This window comes from Mytilus galloprovincialis, chromosome 7 (assembly GCF_965363235.1).
Source record: "Mytilus galloprovincialis chromosome 7, xbMytGall1.hap1.1, whole genome shotgun sequence".
NCBI classification, from domain to species: domain Eukaryota; kingdom Metazoa; phylum Mollusca; class Bivalvia; order Mytilida; family Mytilidae; genus Mytilus; species Mytilus galloprovincialis.
In genome coordinates this window covers 89,487,593-89,511,749 of record NC_134844.1, presented here as the reverse complement: position 1 = coordinate 89,511,749, position 24,157 = coordinate 89,487,593, and the positions used below count along the sequence as shown (strand labels likewise).

Below are 24,157 nucleotides of genomic sequence, written 5' to 3'. Positions count from 1 at the left end.
GTAACATGTGACATAGTAATCACATACTTACACCAACATGTGAAATTACAAAATCACTCTTATACTCAACACCAACCTGACATAACAATAACACTCTTATACTAAACTCCAACATGTGACATATCAATGACACTTTTATACTCAACACCAACATGTGACATATCACTGACACTCTTATACTCAACACCAACATGTGACATAGCAATTACACTTTTATACTCAACACCAACATGTGACATAGCAATAGCACTCTTATACTCAACACCAACATGTGACATAGCAATAACACTCTTATACTTAACACCAATATGTGACATAGCAATAGCACTCTTATACTCAACACCAACATGTGACATAGCAATAACACTCTTATACTCAGAACCAACATGTGACATAGCAATAGCACTCTTATACTCAGCACCAATATGTGACATATCACTGACACTCATACTCAGCATCAACATGTGACATAGCAATAACACTCTTATACTCAACACCAACATGTGACATAGCAATGACACTCTTATACTGCTCACAACATGTAACCATACCTGTACTCTTATATTTAACAGAAACATGTGACATAGCACATTGTAGCAATGACACTCTTATACTCAACCCAAACATGTGACATAGCAATAACACTCTTATTCCCAACCCCAATATGTGACATATCAATGACACTCTTATACTGCTCACAAACATGTGACATATCAGCAACGCAAACAAAAAGTAAAAACTTGGCTTATTGAAATTCTTCACTTATACTCAACACAAACATACACCACTGCTATATTACCATAATAAGCAACAGCACATATAATTTGAAGTAACTGTTCTACACCACACAAACATTTTACATGGAAATACCACTGAATTCTTTTTAAGCTTTGATCATTATTCTGAATCAACACAAAATACTGTTAATCAGACAGGTTTTAATGGACAACAAATATTTGTTAGAATTATATAAAGTAGGATCTCATTTTTCCTGTTTCATTAATATGAATCAGAAAATATAATTTGTTTTTATTTTTCTTGAAATTATTTTTTTTAACTTCGATCATCATTGTTAATCAGACACTGAGACAGATTTAAAAAAAAAACTTATATCAAGTGGGGTCTTATTTTATTTGTAACACAGAACTGAATCAGATAGTAAAGGTTTTATTTTGTTTTTTGACAAAAAAAATATTTTGTAAACATTTGATTTTAATGAGAAGTTGATGAGAACAAGTTGTGTTAACATCTTTAGTCAGATAATGTTAATTCTACAGATCTAATCTAAAACATCTTTGTAAAAATAACAAATACTTGACAGAATTATATAAAGTGGGGTCTTATTTTTCTTGTCTCTTTGAACTGAATCAGAAAATATTACTCGTTTTTATGTTTCTTCAAAAAAGTTATTTTTTTTAACCTGACAGTTCTGATGGAAGTTCTGACATCTCACAATAAAACATGCTGTTTATTTGTTGTTTATGTAGAATATAAATACAAGTGTGACTGGTCATTTTATTCAGTTTTGACCACTGATTCATGTGATATCTATTTTGTTTATATTTATTACACAACATTGTCCAGTTTATGACACAAGTTTTGATGTCTGTTATATGTTGATATTACAGGGTGGACAGACACCATTAATGAGGGCGGCTGTGAGAGGACACCTGGAGGTAGTGATGTACCTTGTCAGTCAGGGCAGTCAGTTAGAGGCCACATCCACCGAGGTAATGATAGATATAATGACCTTACTCTGACCAAACATCACTTTATACATAATCTACACAAAATCATGTTGTTAATCAGACAGGTTTAATGGACAACAAATATTTGTTAGAATTATATAAAGTGGGGTCTCATTTTATTTGTAACACAGAACTGAATCAGATAGTAAAGGTTTTATTTTGTTTCCTGACAAAAAATTATTTTTTAAACATCTGATTTGAATGAGAAGTTGATGAGAACAAGTTGTGTTAACATCTTTAGTCAGATAATGTTAATTCTACAGATCTAATGTAAAACATCTTTTAAAAATAACAAATATTTGTAAGAATTATATAAAGTGGGGTCTTATTTTTCTTGTCTCTTCGTACTGAATCAGAAAATATAACTCGTTTTTATGTTCCTTGAAAAAAACTTTTTTTTTTAACCTGACAGTTCTGATGGAAGTTCTTACATCTCACAATAAAACATGTTGTTTATTTGTTGTTTATGTAGAATATAAATACAAGTGTGACTGGTCATTTTATTCAGTTTTGACCACTGATTCATGTGATATATATTTTGTTTATATTTATTACACAACATTGTCCAGTTTATGACACAAGTTTTGATGTCTGTTATATGTTGATATTACAGTGGGGACAGACACCATTAATGTGGGCGGCTGAGGAAGGACACCTGGAGGTAGTGATGTACCTAGTCAGTCAGGGCAGTCAGTTAGAGGCCACATCCACCGAGGTAATGATAGATATAATGACCTTACTCTGACCAAACACCAATTTATACAGAATCTACACAAAATCATGTTGTTAATCAGACAGGTTTAATGGACAACAAATATTTGTTAGAATTATATAAAGTGGCGTCTCATTTTATTCGTAACACAGAACTGAATCAGATAATAAAGGTTTTATTTTGTTTCATGACGAAAAATTATTTTGTAAACATCTGATTTTAATAAGAAGTTGATGAGAACAAGTTGTGTTAACATCTTTAGTCAGATAATGTTAATTCTACAGATCTAATGTAAAACATCTTTTAAAAATAACAAATACTTGACAGAATTATATAAAGTGGGGTCTTATTTTTCTTGTCTTTTCCTACTGAATCAGAAAATATAACTCGTTTTTATGTTTCTTGAAAAAAAGTATTTTTTTTAACTTTGATCATTCTACTTAATCATTGTTAATCAGACAGGTTTAATGGAGACCTAATATTTGACAGAATTATATAAAGTGGGGTCTCATTTTAATTGTCTTGTCCAGCTGAGTCCATCGATATAAATATTGTTTATGTTTCTTGATAAAAGTTTTTTTTTAACCTGACAGTTCTGATGGAAGTTCTGACATCTCACAATAAAACATGTTGTTTATTTGTTGTTTATGTAGAATATAAATACAAGTGTGGCTGGTCATTTTATTCAGTTTTGACCACTGATTCATGTGATATATATTTTGTTTATATTAATCACACAACATTGTCCAGTTAATGACACAAGTTTTGATGTTTGTTATATGTTGATATTACAGGATGGACAGACACCATTAATGTGGGCGGCTGAGGAAGGACACCTGGAGGTAGTGACGTACCTGGTCAGTCAGGGCAGTCAGTTAGAAGCCACAGACCGGGTAATGATAGATATAATGACCTTACTCTGACCAAACACAACTTTATACAGAATCTACACAAAATCATGTTGTTAATCAGACAGGTTTAATGGACAACAAATATTTGTTAGAATTATATAAAGTGGGGTCTCATTTTATTCGTAACACAGAACTGAATCAGATAATAAAGGTTTTATTTTGTTTCATGACGAAAAATTATTTTGTAAACATCTGATTTTAATAAGAAGTTGATGAGAACAAGTTGTGTTAACATCTTTAGTCAGATAATGTTAATTCTACAGATCTAATGTAAAACATCTTTTAAAAATAACAAATACTTGACAGAATTATATAAAGTGGGGTCTTATTTTTCTTGTCTTTTCCTACTGAATCAGAAAATATAACTCGTTTTTATGTTTCTTGAAAAAAAGTATTTTTTTAACTTTGATCATTCTACTTAATCATTGTTAATCAGACAGGTTTAATGGAGACCTAATATTTGACAGAATTATATAAAGTGAGGTCTCATTTTAATTGTCTTGTCCAGCTGAGTCCATTGATATAAATATTGTTTATGTTTCTTGATAAAAGTTATTTTTTTTAACCTGACATTTCTGATGGAAGTTCTGACATCTCACAATAAAACATGTTGTTTATTTGTTGTTTATGTAGAATATAAATACAAGTGTGACTGGTCATTTTATTCAGTTTTGACCACTGATTCATGTGATATATATTTTGTTTATATTAATCACACAACATTGTCCAGTTAATGACACAAGTTTTGATGTTTGTTATATGTTGATATTACAGGTTGGACAGACACCATTAATGTGGGCGGCTGAGGAAGGACACCTGGAGGTAGTGACGTACCTGGTCAGTCAGGGCAGTCAGTTAGAAGCCACAGACCGGGTAATGATAGATATAATGACCTTACTCTGACCAAACACAACTTTATACAGAATCTACACAAAATCATGTTGTTAATCAGACAGGTTTAATGGACAACAAATATTTGTTAGAATTATATAAAGTGGGGTCTCATTTTATTCGTAACACAGAACTGAATCAGATAGTAAAGGTTTTATTTTGTTTCCTAACGCAAAATTATTTTGTAAACATCTGATTTTAATGAGAAGTTGATGAGAACAAGTTGTGTTAACATCTTTAGTCAGATAATGTTAATTCTACAGATCTAATGTAAAAACATCTTTTAAAAATAACAAATACTTGACAGAATTATATAAAGTGGGGTCTTATTTTTTATGTCTTGTCGTACTGAATCAGAAAATATAAGTCGTTTTAATGTTTCTTGAAAAAAAGTTTTTTTTTTTCACTTTGATTATTCTACTGAATCATTGTTAATCAGACGGGTTTAATGGAGACCTAATATTTGAGAGAATTATATAAAGTGGGGTCTTATTTTTCTTGTCTCTTTGCACTGAATCAGAAAATATAACTCATTTCAAGGTTTCTTGAATTTTTTTTTTTTTTTTTAACTTTGATTATTCTACTGACATGACAGAATCAACATAAAATCATGTTGTTAACCAGACATGTTAAATGGACAACAAATACTTGTTAGAATTATATTAAATAGGGTTTGCTATTATTTTTTCATGTTTTGTAGAACTGAATCAGAAAATATATATTTAGTTTATAATCTTAATCTACCATTTATCAGTTTATACACAAGTATAATTGGATATTTTCTTAGCCAATGTTATATTTCTTACATTTAGATAAATTGTTTGACACCTCTCTTGATTTATTATCTCACACCGTTAACATGTTTATATTTTTATATTGTTATAGTTTGGAGAAACAGCTTTACATCATGCTGCTGAGTATGGACGGATTGGTGTAACAAAATGGTTAATAGACCAAGGATGCAGTCCTTGGGTGAAATCAGAACAGGTAACATTCATTTTTATTCGCGATCTTTCTTAACAAAAAATGTATACATTTTAAATTGATCTATAGAACAAAATTTCACTTGATATTATGTGAACAAAGTATTTAACATGGTGTAGTCACTTGATTTACAAACATTAATCAGACCAACCCACAGACCACACTTTAAATCACCAATCAACACAGACAAATAATCAAAGTATTTAACATGGTGTAGTCACTTGATTTACAAACATTAATCAGACCAACCCACAGACTACACTTTAAATAACCAATCAACACAGACAAATAATCAAAGTATTTAACATGGTGTAGTCACTTGATTTACAAACATTAATCAGACCAACCAACAGACCACACTTCAAATCACCAATCAACACGAACAAATAATCAAAGTATTTAACATGGTGTAGTCACTTGATTTACAAACATTAATCAGACCAACCCACAGACCACACTTTAAATCACCAATCAACACAGACAAATAATCAAAGTATTTAACATGGTGTAGTCACTTTATTTACAAACAATAATCAGACCAACCCACAGACCACACTTTAAATCACCAATCAACATGGACAAATAATCAAAGTATTTAACATGGTACAGTCACTTGATTTACAAACATTAATCATACCAACCCACAGACCACACTTTAAATCACCAATCAACACAGACAAATAATCAAAGTATTTAACATGGTGTAGTCACTTGATTTACAAACTTTAATCATACCAACCCACAGACCACACTTTAAATCACCAATCAACACTGACAAATAATCAAAGTATTTAACATGGTACAGTCACTTGATTTACAAACATTAATCATACCAACCAACAGACCACACTTTAAATCACCAATCAACACGAACAAATAATCAAAGTATTTAACATGGTGTAGTCACTTGATTTACAAACATTAATCAGACCAACCAACAGACCACACTTCAAATCACCAATCAACACGAACAAATAATCAAAGTATTTAACATGGTGTAGTCACTTGATTTACAAACATTAATCAGACCAACCCACAGACCACACTTTAAATCACCAATCAACACAGACAAATAATCAAAGTATTTAACATGGTGTAGTCACTTTATTTACAAACAATAATCAGACCAACCCACAGACCACACTTTAAATCACCAATCAACATGGACAAATAATCAAAGTATTTAACATGGTACAGTCACTTGATTTACAAACATTAATCATACCAACCCACAGACCACACTTTAAATCACCAATCAACACAGACAAATAATCAAAGTATTTAACATGGTGTAGTCACTTGATTTACAAACTTTAATCATACCAACCCACAGACCACACTTTAAATCACCAATCAACATGGACAACCAATCAAAGTATTTAACATGGTGTAGTCACTAGAATTACAAACATTAATAAAACCGACCCACAGACCACACTTTAAATCACCAATCAACATGGACAACCAATCAAAGTATTTAACATGGTGTAGTCACTAGAATTACAAACATTAATAAAACAAACCCACAGACCACACTTTAAATCACCAATCAACATGGACAAATAATCAAAGTATTTAACATGGTGCAGTCACTTGATTTACAAACATTAATCAGACCAACCCACAGACCACAATTAAAATCACCAATCAACATGGACAAATAATCAAAGTATTTAACATGGTGTAGTCACTTGATTTACAAACATTTATCAAACCAACCCACAGACCAAACTTTAAATCACCAATCAACATGGACAAATATTCAAAATATTTAACATGGTGTAGTCACTTGATTTACAAACATTAATCAGACCAACCCACAGACCACACTTTAAATCACCAATCAACACGGACAAATAATCAAAGTATTTAACATGGTGTAGTCACTTGATTTACAAACATTAATCATACCAACCCACAGACCACACTTTAAATCACCAATCAACACAGACAAATAATCAAAGTATTTAACATGGTGTAGTCACTTGATTTACAAACAATAATCAGACCAACCCACAGACCACACTTTAAATCACCAATCAACATGGACAAATAATCAAAGTATTTAACATGGTACAGTCACTTGATTTACAAACATTAATCATACCAACCCACAGACCACACTTTAAATCACCAATCAACACGGACAAATAATCCAAGTATTTAACATGGTGTAGTCACTTGATTTACAAACATTAATAATACCAACCCACAGACCACACTTTAAATCACCAATCAACACGGACAAATAATCAAAGTATTTAACATGGTGTAGTCACTTGATTTACAAACATTAATCAAACCAACTCACAGACCACACTTTAAATCACCAATCAACATGGACAAATAATCAAAGTATTTAACATGGTGTAGTCACTTGATTTACAAACATTAATCAAACCAACCCACAGACCACACTTTAAATCACCAATCAACACAGACAAATAATCAAAGTATTTAACATGGTGTAGTCACTTGATTTACAAACATTAATCAAACCAACCCACAGACCACACTTTAAATCACCAATCAGCACAGACAAATAATCAAAGTATTTAACATGGTGTAGTCACTTGATTTACAAACATTAATCAGACCAACCCACAGACCACACTTTAAATCACCAATCAACACGGACAAATAATCAAAGTATTTAACATGGTGTAGTCACTTGATTTACAAACATTAATCAAACCAACCCACAGACCACACTTTAAATCACCAATCAGCACAGACAAATAATCAAAGTATTTAACATGGTGTAGTCACTTGATTTACAAACATTAATCAGACCAACCCACAGACCACACTTTAAATCACCAATCAACACGGACAAATAATCAAAGTATTTAACATGGTGTAGTCACTAGAATTACAAACATTAATCATACCAACCCACAGACCACACTTTAAATCACCAATCAACACAGACAAATAATCAAAGTATTTAACATGGTGTAGTCACTTGATTTACAAACATTAATCAGACCAACCGACAGACCACACTTTAAATCACCAATCAACACGGACAAATAATCAAAGTATTTAACATGGTGTAGTCACTTGATTTACAAACATTAATCATACCAACCCACAGACCACACTTTAAATCACCAATCAACACGGACAAATAATCAAAGTATTTAACATGGTGTAGTCACTTGATTTACAAACATTAATAATACCAACCCACAGACCACACTTTAAATCACCAATCAACAGGACAAATAATCAAAGTATTTAACATGGTGTAGTCACGATTTACAAACATGAATCATACCAACCCACAAACCACACTTTAAATCACCAATCAACACAGACAAATAATCAAAGTATTTAACATGGTGTAGTCATTTGATTTTCAAACATTAATCATACCAACCCACAGACCACACTTTAAATCACCAATCAAATCTTAACACACGGACAAATAATCAAAGTATTTAACATGGTGCAGTCACTAGAATAACAAACATTTATCATACCAACCCACAGACCACACTTTAAATCACCAATCAACACAGACAAATAATCAAAGTATTTAACATGGTGTAGTCACTAGAATTACAAACATTAATCATACCAACTCACAGACCACACTTTAAATCACCAATCAACACAGACAAATAATCAAAGTATTTAACATGGTGTAGTCACTTGATTTACAAACATTAATCATACCAACTCACAGACCACACTTTAAATCACCAATCAAATCTTAACACACGGACAAATAATCAAAGTATTTAACATGGTGCAGTCACTTGATTTACAAATATTAATCAAACCAACCCACAGACCACACTTTAAATCACCAATCAACACAGACAAATAATCAAAGTATTTAACATGGTGTAGTCACTTGATTTACAAACATTAATCAGACCAACCAACAGACCACACTTTAAATCACCAATCAACACGGACAAATAATCAAAGTATTTAACATGGTACAGTCACTTGAATTACAAACATTAATCAGACCAACCAACAGACCACACTTTAAATCACCAATCAACACGGACAAATAATCAAAGTATTTAACATGGTGTAGTCACTTGATTTACAAACATTAATCAGACCAACCCACAGACCACACTTTAAATCACCAATCAACACGGACAAATAATCAAAGTATTTAACATGGTGTAGTCACTTGATTTACAAACATTAATCAAACCAACCCACAGACCACACTTTAAATCACCAATCAACACAGACAAATAATCAAAGTATTTAACATGGTACAGTCACTAGATTTACAAACATTAATCAAACCAACTCACAGACCACACTTTAAATCACCAATCAACATGGACAAATAATCAAAGTATTTAACATGGTGTAGTCACTTGATTTACAAACATTAATCATACCAACCCACAGACCACACTTTAAATCACCAATCAACACAGACAAATAATCAAAGTATTTAACATGGTACAGTCACTTGATTTACAAACATTAATCAAACCAACCCACAGACCACACTTTAAATCACCAATCAACACGGACAAATAATCAAAGTATTTAACATGGTGTAGTCACTTGATTTACAAACATTAATCAAACCAACTGACAGACCACACTTTAAATCACCAATCAACACAGACAAATAATTAAAGTATTTAACATGGTGTAGTCACTTGATTTACAAACATTAATCAAACCAACCAACAGACCACACTTTAAATCACCAATCAACACGGACAAATAATCAAAGTATTTAACATGGTGTAGTCACTTGATTTACAAATATTACTCATACCAAACCACAGACCACACTTTAAATCACCAATCAACACGGACAAATAATCAAAGTATTTAACATGGTGCAGTCACTTGATTTACAAACATTAATCAGACCAACCCACAGACCACACTTTAAATCACCAATCAACATAAACAAATAATCAAAGTATTTAACATGGTGTAGTCACTTGATTAACAAACATTAATCAAACCAACCCACAGACCACACTTTAAATCACCAATCAACACAGACAAATAATTAAAGTATTTAACATGGTGTAGTCACTAGAATTACAAACATTAATCATACCAACCCACAGACCACACTTTAAGGATCTGCTTACCCTTCCGGAGCACCTGAGATCACCCCTAGTTTTTGGTGGGGTTCGTGTTGTTTATTCTTTAGTTTTCTATGTTGTGTCATGTGTACTATTGTTTTTCTGTTTGTCTTTTTCATTTTTAGCCATGGCGTTGTCAGTTTGTTTTAGATTTATGAGTTTGACTGTCCCTTTGGTATCTTTCGTTCCTCTTTTAAATCACCAATCAACACAGACAAATAATCAAAGTATTTAACATGGTGTAGTCACTTGATTTACAAACATTAATCATACCAACTCACAGACCACACTTTAAATCACCAATCAAATCTTAACACGGACAAATAATCAAAGTATTTAACATGGTGTAGTCACTTGATTTACAAATATTAATCAAACCAACCCACAGACCACACTTTAAATCACCAATCAACACAGACAAATAATCAAAGTATTTAACATGGTGTAGTCACTTGATTTACAAACATTAATCACACCAACCAACAGACCACACTTTAAATCACCAATCAACACGGACAAATAATCAAAGTATTTAACATGGTACAGTCACTTGAATTACAAACATTAATCAGACCAACCAACAGACCACACTTTAAATCACCAATCAACATGGACAAATAATCAAAGTATTTAACATGGTGTAGTCACTTGATTTACAAACATTAATCAAACCAACCCACAGACCACACTTTAAATCACCAATCAACACGGACAAATAATCAAAGTATTTAACATGGTGTAGTCACTAGAATTACAAACATTAATCAAACCAACCCACAGACCACACTTTAAATCACCAATCAACACACACAAATAATCAAAGTATTTAACATGGTGTAGTCACTTGATTTACAAACATTAATCAAACCAACCCACAGACCACACTTTAAATCACCAATCAACATGGACAAATAATCAAAGTATTTAACATGGTGTAGTCACTTGATTTACAAACATTAATCACACCAACCAACAGACCACACTTTAAATCACCAATCAACACGGACAAATAATCAAAGTATTTAACATGGTACAGTCACTTGATTTACAAACATTAATCAAACCAACCCACAGACCACACATTAAATCACCAATCAACATGGACAAATAATCAAAGTATTTAACATGGTGCAGTCACTAGAATAACAAACATTTATCATACCAACCCACAGACCACACTTTAAATCACCAATCAACACAGACAAATAATCAAAGTATTTAACACGGTGTAGTCACTAGAATTACAAACATTAATTATACCAACTCACAGACCACACTTTAAATCACCAATCAACACAGACAAATAATCAAAGTATTTAACATGGTGTAGTCACTTGATTTACAAACATTAATCATACCAACTCACAGACCACACTTAAATCACCAATCAAATCTTAACACACTGACAAATAATCAAAGTATTTAACATGGTGTAGTCACTTGATTTACAAAATTAATCAAACCAACCCACAGACCACACTTTAAATCACCAATCAACACAGACAAATAATCAAAGTTTTTAACATGGTGTAGTCACTTGATTTACAAACATTAATCAGACCAACCAACACACCACACTTTAAATCACCAATCAACACGGACAAATAATCAAAGTATTTAACATGGTACAGTCACTTGAATTACAAACATTAATCAGACCAACCAACAGACCACACTTTAAATCACCAATCAACACGGACAAATAATCCAAGTATTTAACATGGTGTAGTCACTTGATTTACAAACATTAATAATACCAACCCACAGACCACACTTTAAATCACCAATCAACACGGACAAATAATCAAAGTATTTAACATGGTGTAGTCACTTGATTTACAAACATTAATCAAACCAACTCACAGACCACACTTTAAATCACCAATCAACATGGACAAATAATCAAAGTATTTAACATGGTGTAGTCACTTGATTTACAAACATTAATCAAACCAACCCACAGACCACACTTTAAATCACCAATCAACACAGACAAATAATCAAAGTATTTAACATGGTGTAGTCACTTGATTTACAAACATTAATCAAACCAACCCACAGACCACACTTTAAATCACCAATCAGCACAGACAAATAATCAAAGTATTTAACATGGTGTAGTCACTTGATTTACAAACATTAATCAGACCAACCCACAGACCACACTTTAAATCACCAATCAACACGGACAAATAATCAAAGTATTTAACATGGTGTAGTCACTTGATTTACAAACATTAATCAAACCAACCCACAGACCACACTTTAAATCACCAATCAGCACAGACAAATAATCAAAGTATTTAACATGGTGTAGTCACTTGATTTACAAACATTAATCAGACCAACCCACAGACCACACTTTAAATCACCAATCAACACGGACAAATAATCAAAGTATTTAACATGGTGTAGTCACTAGAATTACAAACATTAATCATACCAACCCACAGACCACACTTTAAATCACCAATCAACACAGACAAATAATCAAAGTATTTAACATGGTGTAGTCACTTGATTTACAAACATTAATCAGACCAACCGACAGACCACACTTTAAATCACCAATCAACACGGACAAATAATCAAAGTATTTAACATGGTGTAGTCACTTGATTTACAAACATTAATCATACCAACCCACAGACCACACTTTAAATCACCAATCAACACGGACAAATAATCAAAGTATTTAACATGGTGTAGTCACTTGATTTACAAACATTAATAATACCAACCCACAGACCACACTTTAAATCACCAATCAACAGGACAAATAATCAAAGTATTTAACATGGTGTAGTCACGATTTACAAACATGAATCATACCAACCCACAAACCACACTTTAAATCACCAATCAACACAGACAAATAATCAAAGTATTTAACATGGTGTAGTCAATTGATTTTCAAACATTAATCATACCAACCCACAGACCACACTTTAAATCACCAATCAAATCTTAACACACGGACAAATAATCAAAGTATTTAACATGGTGCAGTCACTAGAATAACAAACATTTATCATACCAATCCACAGACCACACTTTAAATCACCAATCAACACAGACAAATAATCAAAGTATTTAACATGGTGTAGTCACTAGAATTACAAACATTAATCATACCAACTCACAGACCACACTTTAAATCACCAATCAACACAGACAAATAATCAAAGTATTTAACATGGTGTAGTCACTTGATTTACAAACATTAATCATACCAACTCACAGACCACACTTTAAATCACCAATCAAATCTTAACACACGGACAAATAATCAAAGTATTTAACATGGTGCAGTCACTTGATTTACAAATATTAATCAAACCAACCCACAGACCACACTTTAAATCACCAATCAACACAGACAAATAATCAAAGTATTTAACATGGTGTAGTCACTTGATTTACAAACATTAATCAGACCAACCAACAGACCACACTTTAAATCACCAATCAACACGGACAAATAATCAAAGTATTTAACATGGTACAGTCACTTGAATTACAAACATTAATCAGACCAACCAACAGACCACACTTTAAATCACCAATCAACACGGACAAATAATCAAAGTATTTAACATGGTGTAGTCACTTGATTTACAAACATTAATCAGACCAACCGACAGACCACACTTTAAATCACCAATCAACACGGACAAATAATCAAAGTATTTAACATGGTGTAGTCACTTGATTTACAAACATTAATCAAACCAACCCACAGACCACACTTTAAATCACCAATCAACACAGACAAATAATCAAAGTATTTAACATGGTACAGTCACTAGATTTACAAACATTAATCAAACCAACTCACAGACCACACTTTAAATCACCAATCAACATGGACAAATAATCAAAGTATTTAACATGGTGTAGTCACTTGATTTACAAACATTAATCATACCAACCCACAGACCACACTTTAAATCACCAATCAACACAGACAAATAATCAAAGTATTTAACATGGTACAGTCACTTGATTTACAAATATTAATCAAACCAACCCACAGACCACACTTTAAATCACCAATCAACACGGACAAATAATCAAAGTATTTAACATGGTGTAGTCACTTGATTTACAAACATTAATCAAACCAACTGACAGACCACACTTTAAATCACCAATCAACACAGACAAATAATTAAAGTATTTAACATGGTGTAGTCACTTGATTTACAAACATTAATCAAACCAACCAACAGACCACACTTTAAATCACCAATCAACACGGACAAATAATCAAAGTATTTAACATGGTGTAGTCACTTGATTTACAAATATTACTCATACCAAACCACAGACCACACTTTAAATCACCAATCAACACGGACAAATAATCAAAGTATTTAACATGGTGCAGTCACTTGATTTACAAACATTAATCAGACCAACCCACAGACCACACTTTAAATCACCAATCAACATAAACAAATAATCAAAGTATTTAACATGGTGTAGTCACTTGATTTACAAACATTAATCAAACCAACCCACAGACCACACTTTAAATCACCAATCAACACAGACAAATAATTAAAGTATTTAACATGGTGTAGTCACTAGAATTACAAACATTAATCATACCAACCCACAGACCACACTTTAAGGATCTGCTTACCCTTCCGGAGCACCTGAGATCACCCCTAGTTTTTGGTGGGGTTCGTGTTGTTTATTCTTTAGTTTTCTATGTTGTGTCATGTGTACTATTGTTTTTCTGTTTGTCTTTTTCATTTTTAGCCATGGCGTTGTCAGTTTGTTTTAGATTTATGAGTTTGACTGTCCCTTTGGTATCTTTCGTTCCTCTTTTAAATCACCAATCAACACAGACAAATAATCAAAGTATTTAACATGGTGTAGTCACTTGATTTACAAACATTAATCATACCAACTCACAGACCACACTTTAAATCACCAATCAAATCTTAACACGGACAAATAATCAAAGTATTTAACATGGTGTAGTCACTTGATTTACAAATATTAATCAAACCAACCCACAGACCACACTTTAAATCACCAATCAACACAGACAAATAATCAAAGTATTTAACATGGTGTAGTCACTTGATTTACAAACATTAATCACACCAACCAACAGACCACACTTTAAATCACCAATCAACACGGACAAATAATCAAAGTATTTAACATGGTACAGTCACTTGAATTACAAACATTAATCAGACCAACCAACAGACCACACTTTAAATCACCAATCAACATGGACAAATAATCAAAGTATTTAACATGGTGTAGTCACTTGATTTACAAACATTAATCAAACCAACCCACAGACCACACTTTAAATCACCAATCAACACGGACAAATAATCAAAGTATTTAACATGGTGTAGTCACTAGAATTACAAACATTAATCAAACCAACCCACAGACCACACTTTAAATCACCAATCAACACACACAAATAATCAAAGTATTTAACATGGTGTAGTCACTTGATTTACAAACATTAATCAAACCAACCCACAGACCACACTTTAAATCACCAATCAACATGGACAAATAATCAAAGTATTTAACATGGTGTAGTCACTTGATTTACAAACATTAATCACACCAACCAACAGACCACACTTTAAATCACCAATCAACACGGACAAATAATCAAAGTATTTAACATGGTACAGTCACTTGATTTACAAACATTAATCAAACCAACCCACAGACCACACATTAAATCACCAATCAACATGGACAAATAATCAAAGTATTTAACATGGTGCAGTCACTAGAATAACAAACATTTATCATACCAACCCACAGACCACACTTTAAATCACCAATCAACACAGACAAATAATCAAAGTATTTAACACGGTGTAGTCACTAGAATTACAAACATTAATTATACCAACTCACAGACCACACTTTAAATCACCAATCAACACAGACAAATAATCAAAGTATTTAACATGGTGTAGTCACTTGATTTACAAACATTAATCATACCAACTCACAGACCACACTTAAATCACCAATCAAATCTTAACACACTGACAAATAATCAAAGTATTTAACATGGTGTAGTCACTTGATTTACAAAATTAATCAAACCAACCCACAGACCACACTTTAAATCACCAATCAACACAGACAAATAATCAAAGTTTTTAACATGGTGTAGTCACTTGATTTACAAACATTAATCAGACCAACCAACACACCACACTTTAAATCACCAATCAACACGGACAAATAATCAAAGTATTTAACATGCTACAGTCACTTGAATTACAAACATTAATCAGACCAACCAACAGACCACACTTTAAATCACCAATCAACACGGACAAATAATCAAAGTATTTAACATGGTGTAGTCACTAGAATTATAATCATTAATCAGACCAACCAACAGACCACACTTTAAATCACCATTCAACACGGACAAATAATCAAAGTATTTAACATGGTGTAGTCACTAGAATTATAATCATTAATCAGACCAACCAACAGACCACACTTTAAATCACCAATAAACACAGACAAATAATCAAAGTATTTAACATGGTACAGTCACTTGATTTACAAACATTAATCAAACCAACCCACAGACCACACTTTAAATCACCAATCAACACAGACAAATAATCAAAGTATTTAACATGGTGTAGTCACTTGATTTACAAACATTAATCAAACCAACCAACAGACCACACTTTAAATCACCAATCAACACGGACAAATAATCAAAGTATTTAACATGGTACAGTCACTTGAATTACAAACATTAATCAGACCAACCCACAGACCACACTTTAAATCACCAATCAACACGGACAAATAATCAAAGTATTTAACATGGTGTAGTCACTAGAATTATAATCATTAATCAGACCAACCAACAGATCACACTTTAAATCACCAATCAACACGGACAAATAATCAAAGTATTTAACATGGTGTAGTCACTTGATTTACAAACATTAATCAGACCAACCAACAGACCACACTTTAAATCACCAATCAACACTGACAAATAATCAAAGTATTTAACATGGTGTAGTCACTTGATTTACAAACATTAATCAGACCAACCAACAGACCATACTTTAAATCACCAATCAACACAGACAAATAATCAAAGTATTTAACATGGTGTAGTCACTTGATTTACAAACATTAATCAAACCAACCCACAGACCACACTTTAAATCACCAATCAACATGGACAAATAATCAAAGTATTTAACATGGTGCAGTCACTTGAATTACAAACATTAATCAGACCAACCAACTGACCACACTTTAAATCACCAATCAACACGGACAAATAATCAAAGTATTTAACATGGTGTAGTCACTTGATTTACAAACATTAATCAAACCAACCCACAGACCACACTTTAAATCACCAATCAACATGGACAAATAATCAAAGTATTTAACATGGTGTAGTCACTTGATTTACAAACATTAATCAAACCAACCCACAGACCACACTTTAAATCACCAATCAACACAGACAAATAATCAAAGTATTTAACATGGTGTAGTCACTTGATTTACAAACATTAATCAAACCAACCCACAGACCACACTTTAAATCACCAATCAACACAGACAAATAATCAAAGTATTTAACATGGTGTAGTCACTAGAATTACAAACATTAATCAGACCAACCCACAGACCACACTTTAAATCACCAATCAAATCTTAACACACAGACAAATAATCAAAGTATTTAACATGGTGTAGTCACTTGATTTACAAACATTAATCATACAAACCCACAGACCACACTTTAAATCACCAATCAAAACAGACAAATAATCAAAGTATTTAACATGGTGTAGTTACTTGATTTACAAACATTAATCATACAAACCCACAGACCACACTTTAAATCACCAATCAACACGGACAACCAATCAAAGTATTTAACATGGTACAGTCATTTGAATTACAAACATTAATCATACAACCCCACAGACCACACTTTAAATCACCAATCAAATCTTAACACACGGACACATAATCAAAGTATTTACATGGTGTAGTTACTTTATTTACAAACATTAATCATACAAACCCACAGACCACTCTTTAAATCACCAATCAACACGGACAACCAATCAAAGTATTTAACATGGTACAGTCACTTGAATTACAAACATTAATCAAACCAACCCACAGACCACACTTAAAATCACCAATAAAATCTTAACACACGGACAAATAATCGAAGTATTTAACATGGTGTAGTCATTTGATTTACAAATATTAATCAAACCAACCCACAGACCACACTTTAAATCACCAATCAACACAGACAAATTATCAAAGTATTTAACATGGTGTAGTCACTTGATTTACAAATATTAATCAAACCAACCCACAGACCACACTTTAAATCACCAATCAACACAGACAAATAATCAAAGTATTTAACATGGTGTAGTCACTTGATTTACAAACATTAATCAGACCAACCCACAGACCACACTTTAAATCACCAATCAACACAGACAAATAATCAAAGTATTTAACATGTTGTAGTCACTTGATTTATCAACATTAATCATACCAACCCACAGACCACACTTTAAATCACCAATCAAATCTTAACACACGGACAAATAATCAAAGTATTTAACATGGTGCAGTCACTAGAATAACAAACATTTATCATACCAACCCACAGACCACACTTTAAATCACCAATCAACACAGACAAATAATCAAAGTATTTAACATGGTGTAGTCACTAGAATTACAAACATTAATCAAACCAACCCACAGACCACACTTTAAATCACCAATCAACACAGACAAATAATCAAAGTATTTAACATGGTGTAGTCACTTGGTTTATAAACATTAATCAAACCAACCCACAGACCACACTTTAAATCACCAATCAACACAGACAAATAATCAAAGTATTTAACATGGTACAGTCACTAGATTTACAAACATTAATCAAACCAACTCACAGACCACACTTGAAATCACCAATCAAATCTTAACAAACGGACAAATAACCAAAGTATTTAACATGGTGTAGTCACTTGATTTACAAACATTAATCAAACCAACCCACAGACCACACTTTAAATCACCAATCAACACGGACAAATAATCAAAGTATTTAACATGGTGTAGTCACTTGATTTACAAACATTAATCAGACCAACCAACAGACCACACTTTAAATCACCAATCAACACGGACAAATAATCAAAGTATTTAACATGGTGTAGTCACTTGATTTACAAACATTAATCAGACCAACCCACAGACCACACTTTAAATCACCAATCAGCACAGACAAATAATCAAAGTATTTAACATGGTGTAGTCACTTGATTTACAAACATTAATCAGACCAACCCACAGACCACACTTTAAATCAACAATCAACACGGACAAGTAATCAAAGTATTTAACATGGTGTAGTCACTTGATTTACAAACATTAATCAAACCAACTCACAGACTACACTTTAAATCACCAATCAACATGGACAAATAATCAAAGTATTTAACATTGTGTAGTCACTAGAATTACAAACATTAATCATACCAACCCACAGACCACACTTTAAATCACCAATCAACACGGACAAATAATCAAAGTATTTAACATGGTGTAGTCACTAGAATTACAAACATTAATCATACCAACCCACAGACCACACTTTAAATCACCAATCAACACAGACAAATAATCAAAGTATTTAACATGGTGTAGTCACTAGAATTACAAACATTAATCAGACCAACCCACAGACCACACTTTAAATCACCAATCAACACGGACAAATAATCAAAGTATTTAACATGGTGTAGTCACTTGATTTACAAACATTAATTAAACTAACTCACAGACCACACTTTAAATCACCAATCAATACAGACAAATAATCAAAGTATTTAACATGGTACAGTCACTTGATTTACAAACATTAATCATACCAACCCACAGACCACACTTTAAATCACCAATCAACACGGACAAATAATCAAAGTATTTAACATGGTGTAGTCACTTGATTTACAAACATTAATCAAACCAACCCACAGACCACACTTTAAATCACCAATCAACACGGACAAATAATCAAAGTATTTAACATGGTGTAGTCACTTGATTTACAAACATTAATCATACCAACCCACAGACCACACTTTAAATCACCAATCAACATGGACACATACTTAAAGTATTTAACATGGTCTAGTCACTAGAATTACAAACATTAATCAGACCAACCCACAGACCACACTTTAAATTACCAATCAACACAGACAAATAATCAAAGTATTTAACATGGTACAACACACCGATCACCAATCAAATGTTAACACTTGATTTACAAATATTAATCATACCAACACACAAACCACACTTCATATGATGTCAACACACTGATTACCAATCAAATGTTAACACACGGACAACCAATCAAAGTAATGAACATGGTGCAGTCACTTGATTTACAAATATTAATCATACCAACACACAAACCACACTTCATATGATGTCAACACACTGATTACCAATCAAATGTTAACACACGGACAACCAATCAAAGTAATGAACATGGTGCAGTCACTTGATTTACAAATATTAATCATACCAACACACAAACCACACTTCATATGATGTCAACACACTGATTACCAATCAAATGTTAACACACTGACAACCAATCAAAGTAATTAACATGGTGAAGTCACTTGATTAACAATTATTAACATGAGTCATGCAACTGATATACCATAATTCAAACAATGTCAACAAAGGGATAACCAATCAAAGCATGGCAATACAATGATCACCAAGCAATCACTACAAACACACCTTCCACCAATCATACATTGCAAATACACCTTCCCCCAATCATACATTGCAAATACACCTTCCACGAATCATACATTGCAAATACACCTTCCACCAATCATACATTGCAAATACACCTTCCTCCAATCATACATTGCAAATACACCTTCCACAAATCATACATTACAAATACACCTTCCACCAATCATACATTTTAAACACACCTCCCGACAATCATACATTACAAATACACCTTCCACCAATCATACATTACAAACACACTTTCCACCAATCATACATTACAAATACACCTTCCACCTATCATACATTACAAACACACTTTCCATCAATCATACATTACAAACACACCTTCCACCAATCATACATTACAAACACACCTTTCACCAAGCATACACTACAAACACACCTCCCACCAATCATACATTACAAACACATTTTCCACAAATCATACATTACAAACACATCTTCCACCAATCATACATTACAAATACATCTTCCACCAATCATACATTACAAACACACCTGCCAATCATACATTTCAAATACACCTTCTGCCAGTCTTACATTACAAACACAACTTCCACTAATCATACACTACAACCACACCTTCCACCAATCATACACTACGAACACATCTTCCACCAATCATACATTACAAATACATCTTCCACCAATCATACATTACAAACACACCTCCCACCAATCATACATTACAAACACATCTTCCACCAATCATGCATTACAAACACAACTTTCACCAATCATACATTACAAACACACCTTCCACCAATCATACATTACAAACACACCTTCCACCAATTATACATTATAAACACATCTTCCACCAATCATACATTACAAACACACCTTCCACCAATCATACATTACAAACACACCTTCCATCAATCATACATTACAAATATACCTTCTGCCAATCATACATTACAAACACACCTTCCACCAATCATACATTACAAACACACCTTCCACCAATCATACATTACAAACACACCTCCCACCAATCATACATTACAAACACATCTCCCACCAATCATACATTACAAACATATCTTCCACCAAACATACATTACAAACACATCTCCCACCAATCATACATTGCAAATACACCTCCCACCAATCATACATTACAAACACACCTCCCACCAATCATACATTATAAACACACCTCCCACCAATCATACATTACAAACACACCTTCCTCCAATCATACATTTCAAACACACCTTCCACCAATCATACATTACAAACACACCTCCCATCAATCATACATTACAAACACAACTTCCACCAATCATACATTACAAACACAACTTCCACCAATCATACATTACAAATACATCTTCCACCAATCATACATTACAAACACAAGTCACACCAATCATACATTACAAACACATCTTCCACCAATCATACATTACAAACACATCTTCCACCAATCATACATTACAAACACACCTTCCCCCGATCATACATTACGAACACATCTTCCACCAATCATACATTACAAACACATCTTCCACCAATCATACATTACAAATACATCTTCCACCAATCATACATTACAAATACACCGTCCACCAATCATACATTACAAACACATCTTCCACCAATCATACATTACAAACACACCTTCCACCAATCATACATTACAAACACATCTTCCACCAATCATACATTACAAACACATCTTCCACCAATCATACATTACAAACACACCTTCCCCCGATCATACATTACAAACACATCTTCCACCAATCATACATTACAAACACACCTTCCCCCGATCATACATTACAAACACATATTCCACCAATCATACATTACAAACACATCTTCCACCAATCATACATTACAAATACATCTTCCACCAATCATACATTACAAACACACCGTCCACCAATCTAACATGACAAACACATCTTCCACCAATTATACATTACTAACACACCTCTCACCAATCATACATTACAAACACACCTTCCACCAATCATACATTACAAACATAACTTTCACCAATCATACATTACAAATACACCTTCCACTAATCATACATTGCAAATACACATTCCACCAATCATACATTACAAACACACCTTCCACCAATGATACATTACAAACACACCTTCCACTAATCATACATTGCAAATACACCTTCCACCAATCATACATTACAAACACATCTTCCACCAATCATACATTACAAACACATCTTCCACCAATCATACATTACAAAGACATCTTCCACCAATCATACACTACAAACACATCTTCCACCAATCATACATTACAATCACATCTTCCACCAATCATACATTACAAACACACCGTCCACCAATTATACATGACAAACACATCTTCCACCAATCATGCATTACAAACACATCTTCCATCAATCATACACTACTAACATACCTTCCACCAATCATACACTAAAAACACACCTCCCAACAGTCATACATAACAAACACACCTTCCACCAATCATACATTACAAACACACCTTCCACCAATCATACATTACAAATACACCTTCCATCAATCATACACTACTAACATACCTTCCACCAAGCATACACTACAAACACACCTCCCACCAGTCATACATAACAAACACACCTTCCACCAATCATACATACAAACACACCTTCCACCAATCATACATTACAAACACACCTTCCACCAATCATTCATTACAAATACACCTTCCATCAATCATACACTAGTAACATACCTTCCACCAAGCATACACTACAAACACACCTCCCACCAGTCATACATAACAAACACACCTTCCACCAATCATACATACAAACACACCTTCCACCAATCATACATTACAAACACACCTTCCACCAATCAAACATTACAAACACACCTCCCACCAATCATACATTACAAACACATCTTCCACCAATCATACATTACAAACACATCTTCCACC

At 32.9% G+C, this 24,157-nt stretch overlaps 1 protein-coding gene across 1 annotated transcript in view; it reads left to right on the top strand.

Moving 5' to 3' along the window:
• Positions 1-1,668: 1,668 nt before the first annotated feature.
• LOC143083959 (uncharacterized) overlaps positions 1,669-24,157 on the top strand; it is a 94,611-nt gene continuing 72,122 nt past the window's right edge. Inside the window, exons 1-2 of the mRNA XM_076260376.1 lie at positions 1,669-1,730; positions 5,148-5,249. Coding sequence (XP_076116491.1) covers positions 1,683-1,730; positions 5,148-5,249 — 150 coding nt within the window. The 5' untranslated portion in view covers positions 1,669-1,682. The remainder of the gene's footprint in view (positions 1,731-5,147; positions 5,250-24,157) is intronic.